This window comes from Pteronotus mesoamericanus, unplaced genomic scaffold (genome assembly GCF_021234165.1).
Source record: "Pteronotus mesoamericanus isolate MK-2021 breed Mesoamerican mustached bat unplaced genomic scaffold, CSHL_Meso_final contig_68, whole genome shotgun sequence".
Taxonomy (NCBI): domain Eukaryota; kingdom Metazoa; phylum Chordata; class Mammalia; order Chiroptera; family Mormoopidae; genus Pteronotus; species Pteronotus mesoamericanus.
In genome coordinates this window covers 15705570-15727586 of record NW_026555234.1, presented here as the reverse complement: position 1 = coordinate 15727586, position 22017 = coordinate 15705570, and the positions used below count along the sequence as shown (strand labels likewise).

General features: G+C 37.4%; 1 protein-coding gene across 1 annotated transcript in view; it reads right to left on the bottom strand.

Moving 5' to 3' along the window:
• STIM2 (stromal interaction molecule 2) overlaps positions 1-22017 on the bottom strand; it is a 137629-nt gene that overhangs the window by 65643 nt on the left and 49969 nt on the right. The window contains exon 2 of the mRNA XM_054582022.1: positions 20859-20989. Within this exon, the coding sequence (XP_054437997.1) occupies positions 20859-20989 (131 nt within the window). The remainder of the gene's footprint in view (positions 1-20858; positions 20990-22017) is intronic.

The following is a 22017-nucleotide window of genomic DNA, read 5'->3' as shown; positions in this document are numbered from 1 at the left end:
TCCAAATGGAGATGTTGATGTCATTGAATATATGAATCCAGAGTTTAGGATTCCTATCAATAGAGGGCATTTAAAAGTCCTGGAATTAGGTCAGATCAAAGGGGAAAAGTAGGCAAATAGGTGTAAGGACTAAATTTGGGGGCACTCCAATGTTAGGTCAGGGAAATGAAGAGGAAACCAGCAAAGAAACTGAAAAGAAGCAACCAATACAATAGAAGACAATGTGGTTTCCTAGAAGCCAAGAAATAAAGTATGTTAAAAAGGAAAGCATGTTTAACTATATCATGATGCTGGTAAATGACAGGAAGATTGATAACAGACCACTGCAGAGCAACATGGATGTCTTTGGTGAGTAAACTAAGAACAGTTTTGGTGGCGCAATACGGGTAAAAGCTTAAGTGAGCTCAAGAAAGAATGAGATGAGAGAAGTAGTATACAGAGTCCTTTAAAGGGTCATACTGTAAGGAAAGGATAAAAGAACTAAGAAATAACCAAAGGGGAAAACAGAATCACAGTTTTTATTTTGTTGCATTTATAAGGTGGAAAAAATAATGCAGGTTTGCATCAGGTGGAAAATATCTGGTAGAAATCGAAAATACGGTTGTTGAAGAAGAGAATAAAAAATGCTAAATCACTGTCCAAGAGTAGTAAGAGGAGATTAGATTGAGTACACAGTGGAAGAATTCATTTTCTGCAAGGAGCACAGTGAACCCATGGTAACCGGAAAGAATATAGAGTTTGTGGACACAAATGCAGGTGACTGAGTCCCCAGCGGTTGTATGGCCTCTGACTACGAGAAAGACAAATCCTTAGGCCTCTTCCCAGGCCTACTGAATCCGAAACTCTAGGCGGGGCCCTGTCGTCTGTGTCCTGACAAGCCTTCCAGGTGATTCTGATGCACACTGAAGACTGAGACCACTGGGCCATGAAGATCTAATCTAAGTTTTTGAATGGGGAAAGAGAGTAACAAAATACCAAGTTCTAAAATGTTTTGGTTAAGTAATAATAGTCAAAATGGATTTTAAAGGATGAAAAGACAAGCAATGGGAAGACCACTTCGAAACCTCATCATAAGAATAAAACTCTACAACTCAGAGAGGGGGGCAAGCAGCAGCACTGGGCCTGAGTTATAAGTAAAATAGTGATACCATCAGTAAAAATAACAACATAGTTCAGGAGAAACAAGAAACAGGTTTTTAAGAAAGTCAGTGAGTGCCCTGGCTGGTGTGGCTCAGCGGACTGAGTGCCAGCCTGCGAACTGAAAGGCCGCCAGTACGATCCCCGGTCAGGGCACACGCCTGGGTCGCAGGCCCGGTCCCTAGGTGGGGGTGTGCAGGAGGCAACCGATTGATGTTTCTCTCCCTCTCTCCCTCCCTCCCTCCCTTCCCCTCTCTCTTAAAAATAAATAAATAAAATCTTCTTTTTAAAAAAGTCAGTGAGTAACTGGTTCAGCATGAGATTTCTAGACAGGAACGCATGGAGAGACAGCGATGTAGTTTCTTAGAATTTGGGACAGAGTTGGAGATCCTAGCAGACAAAATGTAAGAATGGAATTCAGGACAAAACTCAGAACTGAATATACAGAGAAGTGATAATTAAAGCCATAAGCCTGAATAAAGCTTCTTAGTTGAAAGAAAGGAAAAGAGGCCCAAAAGGCAAAAATCTCATGGAAGACTTCTGCTTTCTGATTCCACATGTAAGGAGCTTGCAAGTTGCCACTTCATTCTAACCAGTAAAACACTCAACTGTCTGAATAGTAAAAACCTCTTCTTGGATCTATTAGGGAAGGGAGGACACAGGACTAACTGATGCCCAATGCTGGAGTAGAAAAATCTGACAAACTGCTGAAAGTTCAGTGCAGAGAAGTTTAAGAATTAAAAACTCCGTAACCAGTCATAAGGAGGGGCAGAGGTTCAGAATGAGTCACACCAAGATGTACCTCTCTGGTACGCAAATTATGTTGAACTAAAAGCAACGGGCGACCCTGCAGGCTCAAGAGAAATTTCTGCCACCCCCCGAACTACCTGGAAGAATCTGAATCAGAGGCCTTGTCCATAATAAGATGTTATCAGAGATAAACTTTGTTTACCTATCTATATGGTAAGGGAAACTACAAATTATTGAACATTCATTTACCCTTCTTGTCTTGCAATAACCCTCTGAAGCCCCAAGGTGCTCTACTTCTTGAGTTCAGAATGCCACCTGTACCTCGTTTTCCCCTTTCTCTCTCTGATTTTCTCGTGTATGTGGTACTCCCATGTGTACATATGTAATTAAATTAGGTTATTTTCTCTTGTTACTCTGTCTCATGCAGATTTCATTATTAGGCCAGCCTAAAGAACTTAGGAGGGTAGAGGGAAGTTCCTTCCTACCCCACAAGAACCCCCAGGATATTATGAAAATTACCTCTGGAAGCTTGTCCAAATTCCCACAGCAAATATTGAGGGAGAAAAATTCCCTTCCTCTTTCCAATAGTGGGAGAGAAAAATAGAACCATTTTAAAATACTCCATTTTTAATTTATTCATGTGTGTGATACAAGAAGGTGGTCTAGTTTCATTTTTCTGCACATTATCTGTCCAATTTTCCCAACACCATATATTGAACAACCTATATTTAGCCTACCATATGTGCTTACTTCCTCTGTCAAATAGTGATTGACTATAAAGGTGTGGGTTTATTTCTGGGCTCTCTATTCTGTTCCATTGATCTGTGTCTGTTTTATGCCGGTACCAGGCTGATTTGGTTACAGCAGCCTTGTAGTACAGTTTGATACCAGGCAGCAAGATTCCTCCAACTTTGTTGTTCTTTCTCAGGATTGCTGTTGCAGGGCCTTTTGTGGTTCCATATAAATTACTGAAATATTTGTTTTAGTTCTGTGAAATACATCATTGGAATCTTGATAAAAATTGAGTGTCCAACAACAGATGAGTGGATTAAACAACTATGGGACATTTATACAATGGACTACTACTTGACCGCAAAAAACAAGAGAACTTTACCCTCTGCTACAGTATGGATGGACCTGGAGAACATTATGCTAAGTGAAATAAGTCAGTCAGAGAAAGGCAAGTACCATATGATTTCACTCATGTGAAAATCAACAAACTGATCTAATAAGCAAAACAGAGACACACATAAATGGAGAGCAGAAGACAGCTAGGAGTAGGAGAGGTTAGGGGTAGATGGATAGAGCAAAGAGGAAAAAGGCCTCATGGACATGGGTAACGGTGAGGTGACTACTGTGGGGAGTGGGGTGTAAGGGGACTAAATAGTAATGGGAAAACATACGATAAATATTAAATTTAAAGAAAACAACAACTCCAGATCACTCTGTTCCTCTAAACAAGGCCTGCCCTCGGGGAAACTAGTTACCGAGAGCCTAGCCTGACGGGATGTTATCAGAGCTTAACTGACCAAGGGAAACACTCAACTCCACCAGGCTCTACCCTTCGCTGGAAGAAGGGAAACACCTAATTCCAGCTCACACTGCAACCACCCTGTCTCACCTAAAGAGGGAGAAAAAAACCAAAAACTATGAAATACTGGCAACGTTTCCAGTCCAGAGACAGAGGCTCACTACGAAAAGACCGAGAGCTAGTAAGAGGACTGCAGAACACGTTCACCTCCCACACCTCACCACCTTCTTACTACAAGCCTATTTATAGCAGTTCCTTTTACCCCATACATCATGTCCAGCTATGCAAAGGAAAATCACAAGGCATACAAAAAGGCAAAAAACACAATGTGAAAAAACAGAGCAAGTATCAAACCAAACACAGCCGTGATGCAGGAATTATCAGACCAAGAATTTAAAACAACTATAATTAATATGATATGGGCTTTAATGGATAAAGTAGGCAGTACAGGACAACAGACAGGCAATGTAAGCAGAGGGATAGAAATCCTAAGAAGGAACCAGAAAGAAATGCTAGAGATCAAACACACTGTAACAGGAATAAAGAAAGCCTTAAATGGGCTTATTAGTAGACTGAATACAGCTGCAGAAAAAATTTCTGAGCAAAACAGAACCAGAGACATGGAAACATGGAACAGACTGACAGCAGCCAGAGGGGAGGGGGCATGGGGTGATGGCGGAAAGAAGGAGAAGGGACTAGTCAAAGAACAGGCACGAATGACCCGTGGACATGGACGTGGGCAGGGACAACGGGGTGGGGACTGACTGTGGGAGCGGGGGGTGGGCCGGGAGGAGGAGGGCAAAGGGGGAAAAACTGGGACAACTGTAACAGAATAACAATAAAGAAATGAAATAAAATATTTTAAAAACTGAGCTAGAGGATACAACAACAGAAACCTCAAAAACTAAAAAGCAGAGAGAAGATGGAAAAAAAGACAACAAAATATCAAAGGATTGTGGGGACAACAACAAAAGTATAACATGTATGTAATAAAAATACCAGAGGAAAAGACAGAGATAAAAGAACTGAAGAAATATCTCAAACAATAATAACTGAGGATTTTTAGGGCAGTAAAAATACTCCGTGATATCATAATGATGAATATGTCATTATACATTTGTCCAAACCTACAGAATGTACAACACCAAGAATAAATCCTAAAGTAAATTATGGCCTCACTGGTTCAAAAAAAAAATAAAAGTACCATTCTGGTGAGTGATGCTGATAATGAGAGACACTATGCATGCGTGTGAGTATAGGGTATGTATGAAATGTTTCTCCCTCTCAATTTTGTTGTAAACCTAAAGCTGCTCTTTAAAAAAATTAAGTCTTAAAAAATAAGTCTAAGGAATACATACACTTAAGGGTGCAAGAAAAGCAGGAACAACAAAGAAATCACGGAAGTGATCAGAAGCAGAAAGAAGAAAAATCAAGCAAGCACATTTCAATACTATCTATTCCCCACAACACCAAACTCAAGTCAGACTGAATTATTCACTATTGCATTACTGAGTATCCCTATATTCGTGCTCTGATGCCTTTTCCCTGTCCTGACCTACCTTCACCTTGGAATGTCCTACCTACCAGCTACACCTGTGAAAACCAGACCCATTTCCAAAGGTCCATCTCAAGGACTCCTCCTTCACAAGTTTTTCTGGACACCTGAAAAAACAGATGTGCACTTTATCTTCTGAAACACAAGAGCAGTTCCATGATTCATGTGTATTCCTAGTATATAATTTGCCATAATACGAGGGGGACCCCCCCAAAAAAAGGAATTACCTTCTGGAGGGTGAGCCCCTTGTAGTACAGGCTTCCCCCTCTACGTGGGTGTTCTAGGAACCCATCTGCATCAGTGTACCAGCTGGTGTTGTTGTGAGAGGCTGCGTTCAGCTTCAGTGAACTTTTTTTGACTCAACACGTTTGCCCATTTCATGATGGGTGATTTATGAGCACACCTGCCCACACCAGGCTGAGAGTTCAGTAGTTTTTGACCAAAAATGGGATGACCCTGTGCCCCACTCTCCCTATTCACCCAACTGCAAGCTACCTTTTTTTAGTTTGTTTGTTTCCCCAGATGAAAAAAGTCCTCCAAGGGAAACATTTTGCCAACATGGAAGGGGTGAAACAGAAAACAGCAGAAGCACTAAAAGGCATCAAAATTGACAAGTTAAAAAACTGTTTTAAGCAGTGGAAAAAAGTCTCAATAGGTGTACTGCATCAAATGGAGAGTACTTTGAAGGTTACTGAAGCTTAAACATGAAAGACTAAACAAACATTTTTTCATAAATAAATTCCAGGCTTTTTGGGTCCCCCCTCCATATGTCTTATATATCTATGGCATTACATGCTCAACTACATGGTAAGTTCATGAAGGTCTAAGCTCATTTTATTCTTCATTTTGCCCCATATTTAGTAGAGTGCTGCACATATAAATTGGAACTTAAAATATTAGGTGTGTTCTGTTTTTAACTGGTCAACAACGCCCTTAGACAAGAATGTAGGCATACTTCCCAAGCCCTTGAGGGGATGAGGGAAAACAAAATAAAAAGAAAATAAGAACAAAACAAAAATAAACTATTTGATTTTTAAAGTAATTTTTCACCCTGGCCCATGTGGCTCAGTTGGTTGGACATAGTCCCTCCGGCTGAAGGATCGAAGGTTCGATTCCCCCTAAGAGCACACTGCCTAGTTGCAGGTTAGGTCCCAGGCAGGCACCTATGAAAGGCGACCAACTGATGTTTCTCTCACATCAGTGTTTCTCTCCCTCTCTTTCTCCCTCTTTCCCCTCTCTCTAAAATCAATAAGCATGTCCCTGGGTGAGGATAAAAAAGTAAGTTTTCAAAATTCCGCAAAAATTCCTGTATGTCTTTGGTTAAGACCTGAAAGAAATTCTAGCTACTATGAGATATAAATTGTTTTTTAAAAGGTCGGTTGGCAAGGACGGGCAATTAAAATAAAATGCTCTAAATATTTTTTATAATTATTTTAAACACTTTCAGAATCAAGGTAAAATATTTCTTCAGTTTACAAAATAAAAGTGCACTTTATCAATCGAGTCCTACAATTTCAGCGCTCCAAGACCTAACAACACCGTAAAAAAGTCAGGGAGGATGGTAAGAAGCAACTTATCGACACTTCACTCTAACCCTCAGTCTCCTCATCTACAAAATAGGATACCACCTGTCTTCCCTATCTCAAAAAATAAAATAAAATAAAAACCCACACGCATCGTTAAAGATAACCTGAGACAGTATAAATGCTTTATAAACCATGATGTTATAGTCAACATACAGTGAGGTTACATAAGGCTAAAAACAATTCACTTAACATCTCTATGATACAGCACAGAACCTTACTTCAAGCCCACCAAAACAGCTTTCTAGAGCCCAACAGTCTTCTTAAGACAATGTGATTATGACTGCAACACTACATCCTGGGAGAAATTCTGGCAGGCCAAACACTGAATAGGTGCATAGGAAAATTTAGACTATTATATAAATGAGAGTCTGATATGAAAATTTGGGAAAACCAGGAAAATTACTACTAAATTTCTTTTTAATTCTACAAACCAAAGAAAGGGTCAACGAGTATTATTTTAAATTAATATGGAGCCCTGGCTGGTGTGGCTCAGTGGATTGAGTGTCAGCCTGCGAACCAAAGGGTGGCTAGTTTGATTCTCAGTGTAGGGCACATGAGAGGCAACCACACATTGATGTTTCTCTCCCTCTCTTTCTCCCTCCCTTCCCCTCTCTAAAAAATATAAATAAAATCTTTTTAAAAATGTAATATAGAAAATATTGTTAAGCTATATTCTTTTTAGAGACTAAATAAAAACACACCAAAAAAGCACTTACCTTTATGAAAGAGGAGAAAAAAGAAAAAACAAATCTCCGCCATGTTGCTAGAAAAATTACACTATATAAAAAGGCTTAGGGTGATATATTAAACTGAAATAGAGCCAAGCTTTACTAATAGCACAAACCTTGGCACACCGCTTAGGTCAATTTAATAACAACTTAGGGAAGGAGTGAGATCCAGATAAAGGTAAGTACAACAGAACGCAGTCTGTGATAAGACACAGAGCAAAGTAATGACAAAGCCCCATTTGCCTGGGACAGTCCTCATATGCACCCACTGGCCTGGTGTAATCATTAACAGCACCCTCTTTTACTCTCAATAAGCCTCAGTATTCCAGTTTGGATGATGAATTATGCAATCACCCTATCTCTAATGACAATATATAGGACAGAGTTATTAATGTTACAGTAAAGGTATAATTTTATTTAATTCATTTGTGAAATGGAAATAAACGGGTTCTGTACCCACCCCAACCCAGAGACCTTTTAAAAGATGAGCCAATATGTGAAATGTGCTAAACTCTCACAGAAATATATTATGTAAATGCAGCGCCGCGCTGGGCTCCTGAAAAGGCCCGGTACGGGAGGGGGCGGAGAGGCGCGGGGCTGGCAGTGCCTTCGCGCTGGAGCTGAAGGGGTGCAGATGCCGCCCCGCTTCACACTCCCACTCCTCTGCCCCGCTCCAGGCTGTGACAGCATTTAATATGAAACTCTTGGTAAGGTAAATTAACAATTAATGACACAGGAATGGGACACAATTTTTAATGAAAAACTGTACAGATCTAAAAATATTCTTTTTACTTTCCAATTAGAGTTGGCATTCAATATTATCGTTCAATATTATATTAGCTGAAGGTGTCTAGCATAGCGGTGAGACATCTGTGTCAGTTACGAAGTGGCCCTCCGACAAGTCTAGCACCCACCTGGCACCACAAAGTTATTACAAAGCACTGACTGCATCCCCTGTCCTGTACTCCACCCCCTGCAGCTATTTTCTAGCTGCCCATTTGTACTTCTCAGACCCTTCACCTTTTTCACCCAGTCTGCTCCCAAACCTGCTCCTATCTAGCAACCATCAGTTTATTCTCTGTATCTATGAGTGTGTTTCTATTTCATGCACTTATTTTGTCTTTTAGAATCCACATATAAGTGAAATCATGATATTTGTCTTTCTCTGTATGCCTTCTTTCACTTAGCATAAAACTATCTACACCATCCATGTTGTCAAAAATGGTAAGATGTCATTCTTTTTATGGCCAAGTAATATTCCATTGCACTTATGTACTCCATCTTTATTCAATCATCTACTGATAGGCACTTAGGTTGCTTCCTAATCTTCGCTACTGTAAATAATGTGCAGTGAACATATGGATATATACATCTTTTCAAGTTAGTGTTTTGGATTTCTTCAGATAAATACCCAGAAGTGGGACTGCTGCGTCATACGTTAGTTCTATTTTTAATTATGTAAGGAGCCTCCATGTTGCTTTCCACAGTGTCTATTACACCTGCTGACATCTTAGCTGTAGTTTGCATGAGACTCAGAGCCAGAAGACCCAGCTAAACTGCACCTGGATTTCTGACCACAAAAACCACGAGATGATACATGTAGATTGTTGTAAGCCACTACCTTTGGGAGAAATTTGTTACACAACAATAGATAACTAACGGGTTACATTTTTAACAGAGAAGATAAAAACACATGAATTCATTCCTTTAGAAACAGTACTCCTCATTAATTCAAAACTCACTGATCCTATTTTGTAAAGTATTTTCTACCATTTTTTCTACCATTACTTTTGCCAATTTTCGTAAGTGACTCTTCCTTGTTCCAGATACAGATACAACTGTGCTGTTACCTAAGTTCTCTGAAGTGTCTAGACAAATGATAAAAAAGGTTTTTAGACAGAATAGCTAACATAAGAAAAATTGAAATACCAGATACAATGATATTTTTCATATAAGTTGACCTTAAAGTTGCCTATGTATCAAACAAAGTGATAAGAACAAAACTCTGAAACTATTCTGAATGACATCAATGAAAAGGTGAAAACAGATAAAAAAAGAAAAATTAGAAAGAGAGAAGGAAGTTTTTAAAATTTAAAAGGAAAAAGAACAAAGTTCACACACACTAAAAACTATAAATTTTTCAGTCACAAAGCAGGAACAACAATGTGAATTCTCACTGACTCCTACTGCAGCGCTCAGAGCAGTAAAGCCGTTCATTTGTCTTATTAAAATTATTTGTTGATCAAGTACCCACTTTCCAAAATATCTTCAATATTAACAGAACATGCAAACTTGACTGTAATAAGCAACTCAATCTAAACAGGTCAGAGATTCCACATATATTAACATCTAATCTTTTTTTTTAATCATGGGCCAAAAGATAATGACCTAGAGAGCAAAAGCTTTCCACCGTGTTCCTAATCTGAGAACTCCTACACCCTCCAATTTCAGTTTCAAAATAACTCTGGAAAATCGTCAGATATTTACTCTCTTATTCGTCCAGTACTGCACACAGTATACTTCTAAGTGTGACCTTCTTAATGAGACCTACCATGACCACCCTATTTAAAATTAAAGCCACCCATCATCCAGCTGACTGGAGCCCTCTTTCCTAGCTTATTTAGCTCTTTGTTTAGTCTGCCTTCCTACAGCACAAACAGAACATTAGCTGAACAGTCTAAAGATTTATACAAATATTGTCTGTTTCTAACATACTCCAATATCTATTTGAGTATCTGGCATGTAATAGACCCTCAAGTATTAGCTCCATATTAAATGGATGAATAAACTAGCGAAGTAAATACTTTATCATATGATCACCCCCCAAAAAAACAAACAAAAACAAAACCGGAGGGCACTAAAGAGAAAAAAAATTAAGTTTTCAACCAGCATTTTAACATGCTAAATATTTTTCCTAAATTTTACAAAAAGCAGTATTTCAAACCAATAATTACAACAAGAAATAAAAGCATTTTAAATGTTTTACTACAGTTTCCTATTAAAGCCATGAAGTCTCTTACTTAGGGCTGCTAGAGGTCCACAACAGTATTACTATTTACTTCTTTAAAAAACAGACACTTCCACAAAAAATACAAACCAAGATGTAGCTACAATGAACTGAAGGCACCAAAACAGTCCAAGAACAGCAGAATTAATAACTCATTTCTTCCAGGCCGCAACACACCATAGTTTCTACATCAGTGTTAACAGAAATAAACTATGATATATGTTTTTTAAGCTTTCTAGAAGTTACACTAAAAAGTAAAAGGAAACAAGTAAAACTAATTTTATGTTACACTTCAGGTAATCTGGTATGTCCATAATAGAATCATTTCCTACTATAATCATTATTTTAACATTCAGATATTTTACATGATTTTTCTCACATAAATCTTCAAAATTTGACATGCTTTTTACATTTACAACACATCTCAATTTTAAGTGCTCAACAGTCAAATATGGCTAGTCACTACCATACTGAACAGATTTCTACATTATCTTAGTTTCTAATAAAATATAAAGGCATGTTGTATTTTATTTTAAATACTAATATAGAAAACAGAGAGAAAGATAACTGTTTTCAAACAAAGTTCACATACTACACTGATAAAATTCTAAGTTCTTTTAATATACTTTTTAACATAAAGTGTTTGGTTCTAACTTTTTCATTTTACAAATGTTTAGAATTCCACTGAAATTTAAGACTCAGTAAGAATTCCATTAACATATAAATTGTACCTCCATGCATGCTTGCTTTGTTTGGCACAGTGGTAATAGTAACACTTTGCACATTTCAGCATTTAGCATCTCATGATGAGGTAAAAAAAGATGAAAATAAATTGTAATTCTAGGAACTGTTATGCAACCAAATACATTAAAAGAGCTGTCAAATATCTGCATAAACTTCCTGATACCTCTCTACATATAGTTACAATTTTGACAGATCTTTCCTGTGAAGGTATTTTTAATGATTAAGAAAATGTGAATTTTTGCTAATTGTTTTTCCAACAAATATTTTTACAAAATTGTGATAAAATAACAATTTTTGCAATTGTGATATAATACTGGGGTCTGGTACAAACAACACCCCTTTGTTAATACAAAATCTTTTATTACAAAATCATAAGCATGTAATTCTTTACCATAACAATATGACACTCAAGCACACTATATTATATTTTAAGTGAAATGTTCAAATTAAAATCATAAATTATTATACCCATATTATTACCCTACCAACCACACTCAAGCAGGCCTTACTTCTGCTGGACCCTGTATATCTGGTCTTTTTCCCTGGTCCCTGGTACAGAGCTCTCAAAACTCTTGGAATTTTCTGACCCTGACCAGGGATCGAACCGGCGACCTACTGGCCTACTGGACAACGCTCCAACCAACTAAGCCACACCAGTTATGGCATTATAGAAGAGTCATCTGTCCTCAGTTTATGCTCATGAGATTATCTGGGGTTGGTCTCCTAAAACAGCCTCAGGATGGAACTGGTCACCAGAAGGACTGAGTGATTAAGGCTGGAACTTTCAGTCCCACCCCCCTGACCTCTGAGGAGACTAAGCTTTATTAAAATAAACTCTTAAACTTAGAGATTCAGGGCACTTTCAGACTGGTAAACATGCTGAGGTGCTGGGAGGGTGGCCTGCCCCAAGAGGGCATGGAAGCGCTACGCCCTTCCTCCCATACCTTGTTCTATACATCTCTTCCATTTGGTTGTTCTGGAACTGTATGTCCTTCATTTAAAAACCAGTAAACATAAGTAAAGTGTTTTCCTGAGTTTTGTGGTCCATTCCAGCAAAATACGAAATCTGAGAAAGGGATCATGGGAACCCCAGGTTGACAGCAGGTCAGTCAGAAGGACACATGGCCAGAGACTTGTGAATGGCATCTGAAGTGGGGGCAGTCTTGTGAAACTCAGCCCTGTAACCTGTGGGATCTGACAGTACTCCAGGTAGACAGTGACAGAATTAAACTGAATTGTTGGACACCCAGTTGGTGCTGGAGAACTAAAGACCTGACTGGTGCCAGACAACACCCCATAGTAACAATATTTATAACTTCATATGTCAATAACAAAAGTAATTTCTATTATGTAGGTTTTTAAAATAAAGAATCTAGCTTTATTCTAGGTATGAAATTAACCAATCTCAATAAATTAATTTTTAACTTTTGAACTGTGCTATCTAAAACTATTCCATCTTTAAAAGTGAAAATGTATACCAATCTTTTCAAACATTTTATAATACTAAGACTCCTCATTAACCATATGTGCTCTTCTAGTCTCACTTCTCCCTCCCCACTAAATAACCCCTCGGCATTAATAGGTGTCTTAACCTAAAACAATGCTAAACAATGATTAGGTCCCAAGTAAAGTCAAAATCGAAAGGTTAAGCACCATCAGTGTAGTAACTTAAAATTATGTCCTTTCGTGGCAGTACCACAAAGTTTAATGTGAAAAGTTATCTCCAATTGAATTGCTAGACATAGTTATAAAACTACATATACAATTCATATAATAAATACTACATACTTCAGAGTTGGCATGGAATTTGTTTAATAAAACTAATACAGTTATACTATAAATGACTAAGAACATGTACAACAATAACTTTAAGAAAAGTCATCTAGCCTAGAAAACAATTTTGTCTATGAAAAGTATCAAACATGCTAACAAATTCTATTTATTCCATAATTTATATAGATTATAATAATTTATGGGCTAATAGAATTTATGTTAGCATATTTAATTCAAGTTCTTTAACAATTATATTAACAACAAAATATACCACTTAGACAATCTTGAGAAGATTTGAAGGAACTATTCATCACTAATAATCTGGAATATTATTACTAAAAGTAATCCTATATCTTATCTGTGTGTGTGTGTGTGTGTGTGTGCACGCGCGTGCGTGTATTGGGAGAAAGAAAAAAATGGTGATGATGTTGAAAGAATGAATCACTAAATATAATAAAATGATTCACAATAAATGACAACTACTCTATGTTGGTTTCCAGTAATAGTAAAACTCAACCCATCAATGTCATTTCACTCATTCTACCTGATGACAAGTAAGAGTATATTTAAATACTTCAAATACTTTTTAAGTTGGAAACACAATATAAAAGAGGATTAGCCTATCATCTGTGGTTCCACAAATGAATGAAATAAATTGGACTTTCAGAACTGAAAGCCATGATTCTAATATTAATACCACTGAGCTCTAACCAAAATGAGAAGAGATAATCTCAGTAAGCAGAAGTGGGTTAATTTAGAGATGTTAAATATAAAACTGTAGAGTTAGTATCTGATATAGTAAACACTAAGAAATCACTGTTAAATTGTCTAACTAAAGAAAAACACTCTCAAAGTGATATTCATAATGGATTAAAGGGGAAAATCTTAGAGGTAATAATCTAGCCACAAGAAAATAAATACCTAGATCAGCGATTTTCCACCTTTCTCATCTAATGGCACACATAAACTAATCACTAAAATTCTGCAGCACATCCAAAAATACTTCTGCCGATCTGATAATAAAAATAAGTATAATTTTGATTATTCATACCAAATAGTTTTGTTGTGTTGGCTGTTGTCATTTTTTAATTTGACAGTCTAAGGGAAAAGAGGTCAGTGCCCTTGACTAGTCAGGTATTTCATGTTTTAAAATTTTGTGCAGCACACCTATGTGCCGAGGCCTACCAGTTAAAAATAGCTGGCCTGGAGTAAAACGCAGCAAGCAAATAAGCTAAAACAGTTAAGTGAAAAAGAAAGAAAATAAATAAATTTTAAGAACACAAGCTTCTATTTCTAGCAAGGGTTGGCAAGCCACAGCCTGCTGCTTATTTTTGCAAATAAAGTTTTATTGGAATAGAGCCATTCCCATTAGGTCATGTAATGTCACTGTCTATGCTCCTTGGCACTACACTGGGAAGGCTGAGTTGTTACAATGCAGATGACATGACCCATAAAATCTAAAATATTTAATAGCTGGCCTGTATAGTTTCCTCGGGCTGCTGTGTCAAAGTACCACAAACTAAATGGCTTAAAACAACAGAAGTTTATTTTCTCACAGTTCTTGAGGCTGTACGTCTGAAATCAAGGTGTCAGCAGCACCATGCTCTCTCAAAGGCCCTAGGGAAAGAGTCTGTTCCATGCCTTTCCCTTACTTTGTGGTGCTACCAGCAATCCCTGTCCTTCCTCAACGTATAGCTGCATTAACTCTAATTTCTGCCTCCGCTGTTATATGGTCATCTTCTCGCCTGTGTCCGTGTCTCCAACAAGATGTTCTCTCTTATAAGGACACCAATCATTTTGGATTAAACACCCATGCTACATCCGTATGTCCCCATTTTACCTAATTACATCTGAAATGACCCTATTTCCAAATGAAGGCACATTCTGAGATAGTGGAGATAAGGACTTCAAAATATGTTTATGGAGAGCATACATTTCAACCCACAACTTGGTCATTTACAGAAAAAATCTGCCCATTCCTGATTTAGAAGAATATGAATTGAGGAGAAGTAGGTCCAGAAGTGACATTCAAAAGCGAGGGATTTCAAAGAGGAGTGATGGGATTTTGTTTTAGGCAGACTTGTTGAAAGCAAAAGTAAAGCCCTCAAAAGATGTCAGGCAGAATTAAACACACACACACACACACACACACACACAGGAATCTGGACTGGCTTAGGGATAGAGGAATCAACAGTAACCTTAAAATAAATGAGTATTCTTAATGTAAATACTTTATACATCAGGCTAAGAATTGATCTTTAGAGAATGTTACTGTTAGATAACAATGTGATTAAATGACAATATGATAAGAAGATGTCACTGTTCTATAATATTAGCTAACAATATAGTAAATAACATCATTGAGTATCATATAAACTAAAAGACAAGCATTTCAACAGTGACAAATACAACAAAAAGGTTGAAGAGGACTCAAAAATAACCAAGGGATTTGGTAAGAATGAAACCACAGAGGAATAAAGAAAACAACTTCTATGCAGAAACCGAGACGAACCCCAGATGAAAGGGGACGATGAGCACGCTTAAGAAATAAAGCATTATTTGACTCTCCAAACTGGCAGCTGAGTAGGTGGAAGATATACTAACCTCCTCCCAGGACCAAACAGGAATTACAACGAAATATAGAAAAATCATCCTGAATAAACAACTGAACACTAGCTGGAGAGAAGTCTTATAACCAAGGACTTACAGAAAAATGGCATCACTACAATGAGACTGGTAGGGAGCAGAGAGGTGCACAAAAGCTGGCTGGGCTTGCATGGGTGGCAACTTAAGTTCTGGAGGGGTATTTCAGGGGCCATGTGGGTTCCCCCTGAGAAGCGCGGGGTCTAAACCCGAAGTTAGGCTCCCCAGCCTAGAACCCCAGAACCAGGAAAGGAACCTAAATAACATCCAGCTGGGAAAAGCAGTGGGGTCTCTGTCCACCGGGGAGAGACAGCTAGAGACACCAAGACCCTCTTAAAAGGCCAACACACAATATTTCATTTGCAGCCACTTACCCGGAGCTCCAGCAGAAGGTGGGCAGAACGAACCAGAGACATATGCGGAAAGACTGGGGTTGGTGGCTCTGGGGAAAGAGCTCAATGGTTAGGCACCAGGATCCCAGTGCTGAGCCACTCTGCCATTCCCCATACTGCAGAAGCCATCTTTGTCAGGCAGAGCACTCCCCTCCAGGTAGCATCAGACGGAGGGAGGACGGAGGAGCAGAAGGTTGGGGAGGGAGCTGAGCAATAGCCCCCCACCTGCAGGAATCCCTCTCACCACACCCTGTGGAGCTTAAGCCAGGCTGCTGAGTACAGCTGGAGGCTATTTCAGTGATTAACCCTAACAGCAAAGGCAGATCTCTGGAGCACTGAGACTTAACTGATCCTTAACTGATCCTCAACTGATCCTCAACTGATCCTCCCCTAGGCCCAGTGCTAGTAAAACAGCCTTGGTGCACAGCTTGGAGAGATCGACAGAAATGCAGTCAAAGTTGGGGATTTTAACTCCCCTGTCTACCTCAATGAATAGCTCTTCCAGAGAGAAAATCAACAAAGAGGCAGCAGCCTTAAACAACACACTAGATCAAATAGATTTAATTGATATCTTCAGAGCATTTCACCCCCAAGCAGCAGAATATACATTCTTTTCAAGTGCACATGGAATATTTCCTAGGACAGACCACATGTTAGGACAGAAAACAAGTCTCAATAAATTTAAGGAGACTAAAATCATATCAAGCACCTTCTCTGACCATAATGCTATAAAACTAGAAATCAATACACAAAGATATGGAGAAAAAAATAACGTTCTTAAACAATGAATGGGTCAACAATGAGATCAAGAGAGAAATGAAAAGATACCCTGAAACTAATGAAAATGAGAACACAACGACCCAAAATCTGTGAGACAAAGGGAAAGCAGTCATAAAGGGAAATTCATAGCATTCCAGGCCTACCTCAAAAAACAAGAAAAAGCTCAAATAAACAATTTAACTTTACAATTAAAGGAACTTGAAAAAGAAAAACACACAAAGCCTGAAGTGAGTAGAAGGAAAGATATAATACAGATCAGAGAAGAAATCAATGAAATAGAGTCTAAGAAAAGATACAAAAGATCAATGAATCCAAGAGCTAGTTCTCTGAAAGATAAACAGGACTAACAAACTTTTAACAAGAGTCATCAAGAAAAAAAGATAAAGGACCCAAATAAATAAAATCAGAACTGAAAGAGAAGAAATAACAACTAACAACAAAGAAATACAAAGGATTGTAAAAAAATATTATGAACAACAATATGCCAACCAATTGGACAACCTAGATGAAATGTATAAATTCCTAGGAATATACAATCTTCCAAAACTAAATCAGGAAGAATTAGAGACTCTGAATAGATAGACTGCACCTAGCAAACTGAAGCAGTAATCAAAAACCTCCACACAAACAAAAGCCCTGGACCGGATGACTCCACAGGTGAATTTTACCAAACATCCTGAGAACTAACACCTCTCCTTCTCAAACTATTCCAAAAAATTCAAGAGGAGGGAAGACGACCAAGCTCATTTTATGAAGCCAGCATTATCCTAATTCCAAAACCATATAAAAACAGTACAAAGAAAGAAAACTATAGGTCAAGATCCCTAATGAACATAGATGCTAAAATCACCAACAAAATACTAGCAAACTTAATACTGCAATACATCAAAAAGATCATACACCATGATCAAGCAGGATTCACTGTGGGAATTCAAAGTTGGTACAACATTTGCAAATCAATAAATGTGATACAGCATATAAACAAAATGAAGAATAAAAATCATATGATCACATCAATAGATACAGAAAAAGCATTTGATAAAATGCAGCACTCATTTGTAATAAAAACTCACTAAAGTGGGAATAGAGGGAACATACCTAAACATAATAATGGCCATATATGATAAATCTGCTGCCGGCATCATACTCAACAGGCAAAAACTGGAAGTGTTCCCCTTACAACTGGGAACAAGACCGGGATGACTGCTTTCACCTCTTTTATTCAACATAGTCCTGAAATCCTAGCCATAGCAATCAGACAAGAAGAAGAAATAAAAGACATCCAAATTGGAAAGTAAGAAGTGAAACTGTATTTGCAGATGACATGATACTGTACACAGAAAAACCTGAAGACTCCACCAAGAAATTACTAGAACTAATAAATGATTTCAGTAAAGTAGCAGGATACAAAATTAATATCCAGAAATCAGTTGCATTTTTATATGCCACTAATGAACTATCAGAAATAGAAATTAAGAAAACAACCCCATTTATAATTGCTTCAAAAATAATGAAATAGCTAAGAATAAATCTTACCAAGGATGTAAAAGACCTGTACTCAGAAAACTATAAGACACCGAAGAAAGAAATTAAAGTAGATATAAATAAGTGGAAGCACATACCATGTTCACAGATAGAAGAATTAACATCATTAAAATGTCCATAATACCCAAAGCAATCTATAAATTCAATACTATTCCTATCAAGATACCAATGGTGTATTTCACAGAACTAGAACAAATATTTTAAAAACATATATGAAACCACAAAAGGCCCTGCATAGCAAAAGCAATCCTGAGAAAGTAGAATAATGTTAGAGAAACCAAGCTACCTAATATCAAACTATACTATTCAACATAAGGCCACAGTCATCAAAACAACATGGTACTGGTATAAAAACAGACACATAAATCAATGGAATAAATTAGAAAGCCCAGAAATAAACCCATGCCTTTATAGTCGATTAATATTTGGCACAGGAAGCAAGCACACACAATAGGCTAACAAGTTTATTCAATAAATGGTAGGGGGAAAATTGAAGAGATAAGCGCAGAAAAATGAAACTAGACCTACTTCTTATGCCACAAAAATGAATAAATTCAAAATGGATTGAAGATTTAAATGTTAGACACAAAACCATAAAAATCCTAGAAGAAAACATACACAGTAAAATCTCGGCCATTGCTTGTAGCAGTATTTTTCCTGATATATGTTTCTCCTGATATATGTCCTAAGGCAAGAGAAACAAAAGGAAAAATAAACAATGGGACTACATCAAACTAAAAATTTTTTGCACAGCAAAGGAAACCATCAACAAGATAAAAAGACAAGCCACTGAATGGGAAAACATATTTGCCGATACATCTGATAAGGGGTTAAAGATCCAAAATTTATAAAGAACTTATAAAATTCAACATCAAAAAAACAAACAATCCAATTAAAAGATAAGCAAAGGACCTGTAGAGACACTTCTCCAAAGAGAACATACAAGTGGCCAAAGGTATATGAAAAGATGCTCAATGTCACTAATCATCAGAGAAATGCAAATTAAAACCTCAATGAGATATCACCTCACACCTGTCAGAATGGCTACCATCAATAAATCAACAAACAAGTGCTGGCAAAGATGTGGAGAAAGGGGAACCCTTCTGCACTGTTGGTGAGAATGCAGGTCAGTGCCGCCACTGTGGAAAGCATTATGGAGATATCTCAAAAAATTAAAAGTGGATCTGCCATATGACCCAGCGATTCCACTTCTGGGAATTTATCCAGAGACACCTGAAACACTATTTTGAAAGAATATAAGTACCCCTATGTCCACGGCAGTGTTATTTACAATCTCCAGGATCTGGAAGCAGCCCAGGTGTCCATCCATGACTAGATAAAACAGCTAGGGTACATATACACAATGGAGTACTATTTGGCTGTAAAAATGGATGGACCTGAAAAACATTATGCTAAGTGAAATAAGCCAGTCAGAGAAAAGACAAATATCATATGATTTCACTCATATGTGGAATCTAATGAACAAACTGAACTAACAAGCAAAATAGAGACAGATTCATAGATATAGAACAGGCTGACAGCTCTGGGAGGGGAGAGATTGGGGCGTAGAAGGATCAAGCAAAAAGGAAAAAGGATTCATGGACATGGATAACTGTGGTGGTTGTGGGGATGTGGATGTATAAGGGGAATAAATGGTAATGGAAAAAATACAATAAAAACACTACAAAATAAGAAATAAAACATTATTTACTTGTACAGTGTATATAAGTAGATTATTATATAAGTAACCCCCCATAAACCACATCTCCTGGAATTTGTGCCCTGTATAACCCTCTCCCACATGGACTCTGAGTTTAGTTAAAACTTGCTTTAGCCACTTTGATATTAACAGGCACTGGCAAGCACAGACATAATAAGCACTTTCTCATGGGAACTTGTTTTCTTGGAACACTGCCGCCTGGGAGTCAGCTGCCATACTGTAAGGGAGCTGGAGCTAGACTCCGCAATGATAACAGGTCACATGGAGAGAGACTGTGAGGGATAAGAGGGCATGTTAAATATCCCAGCCCCAGCAAGAGCTCCCAACTGAGTAGAACTGCCATAGAGGCCTCAGCCCAAACTCTGGGGAACAGAAAAGGTGCTCAGCTAAGCAGGCAACCCAGAAAATCAGAAGAAGTAATAAACTGTTGCAATTCTAAGCCATTACATTTTGAGGTATTTGTAAAGTAGCAACAGATAAAGGATAGAGTCAAAATAAAATACACATTCGAGAAATCCAAGAACATGAGACTAAAGATTCTTAGAAAACTGGGTAGACTCAATAACAGAGACAAGAGGGAAGGAGGGGGGGGGGGGGGGGCGGGGAAAAGGAAGGGAAGGAGAAAGTCAAGGAACACATAGCAAGGACTCATGGACAAAACCAAAGGGGAAGAGCTGAGAGAGAGAAGGAGGGAGGGGGCAAGGGAAAGTGGTGGGGGGTAGGCAGAGACAAATGTATTTGAAAAAATAAATTAAAATTTAAAAAAATTATATAATATCAAAAAAATATATATATACACATGAAGAAAAAACAAAGAAAAACATGTAAATAGAGAGGGTAAAATTAAAATGTAAAGAGAAAATCAAAAGATGTTGAAGAAGTTGAGTCATATGAGAAATAATGGGAAAATTTAATACTAAAACCTCATTGAGTGTTATGAGAATACAAGAGAAATTTTTCCACCTACTTCATCACTTTCATCTACTTCAATTCCACCATCTTTGTCATCATCCATTTGTTTATGTATTGTTTGAAGAGCTTCCAGACTAAATCTATCTTCTTCTGTGAAGCATGGTGGACTCAGTGACATGCAGGGATCTGAAATAGAACAAAGAGCAATTACTGACTTGCCACACCAAAACACAGGCTATAGTTAAAAGGTGTAATTTTTTAAAAACCCAACAACTTAAATTTCAGACTAAGTCAAACCAGTAGGCTTTCAAAAGTCTAGCAGAGTATTCTTCAAATCAAAAGTATAATATATGAACACAATTGACTAAAAATAAATAATTCAACTTAATTGCTATTAGGCAACTACAACCAGGAGTTATATCAGTAGTAACTTGAGGTTGTCTACATTCTTCCACATCTATAATGATTTTCTTCGTATGCAACCCATTATATTTACCAATTATTCCCCATAAAAAAGATGAATTCCTCCTTTAAAAAAAGAGAAACTAATAATCACAGAATACAAGGTGCTATATTTTATAAAATAAAATGTAAGTCATCACAAAGAATACAACAAAAGGAAATGTAGAATATTTATATGATCCTTAAAGACTTTTTTCATTTTTCTAAGAGAATCCAAGAACTAACCCATATGACTTCTTTAAATGCACAACTTCTCAGATTCAACCAGAAACAGTCACAAAAAATGACTGAATTTTTAAAAACCTTGTTCTTGATGTTTTCCTTAATATATATTTATTGGTAAAAACTCTTCCAATGGAAAATATGTGAATCCTCACATTCAGGTTGTGGAAAACTAAGAATTTAGAGAGACTGGGGGGTTTCTCACAGCTTAACATCAGATGGATAAAAATCACACCCTGTGGACTCAACCAGTAAACCAAAATGGAAAAAGTTGTGCCAAAACTCCATTCATACCCAATCTGTCTGACTGGTGGTGGACTGACAAATTTCAGCCACTTGCTTCTACCAGTTCACTAAAATAATATCCTTTTAAAATGTCTTCAGCATTATATATATTCTAGAAATAGTACAACCTTAAACTTTAAAGTGGTTATTAGCATAATAGAGGGCTTAGCTTCTAAAATAAAGTAAGCAGACTAGAGCAGACTAAATAGACTAGATGCTTACTTATTAAGAACTATTTCAGGTAT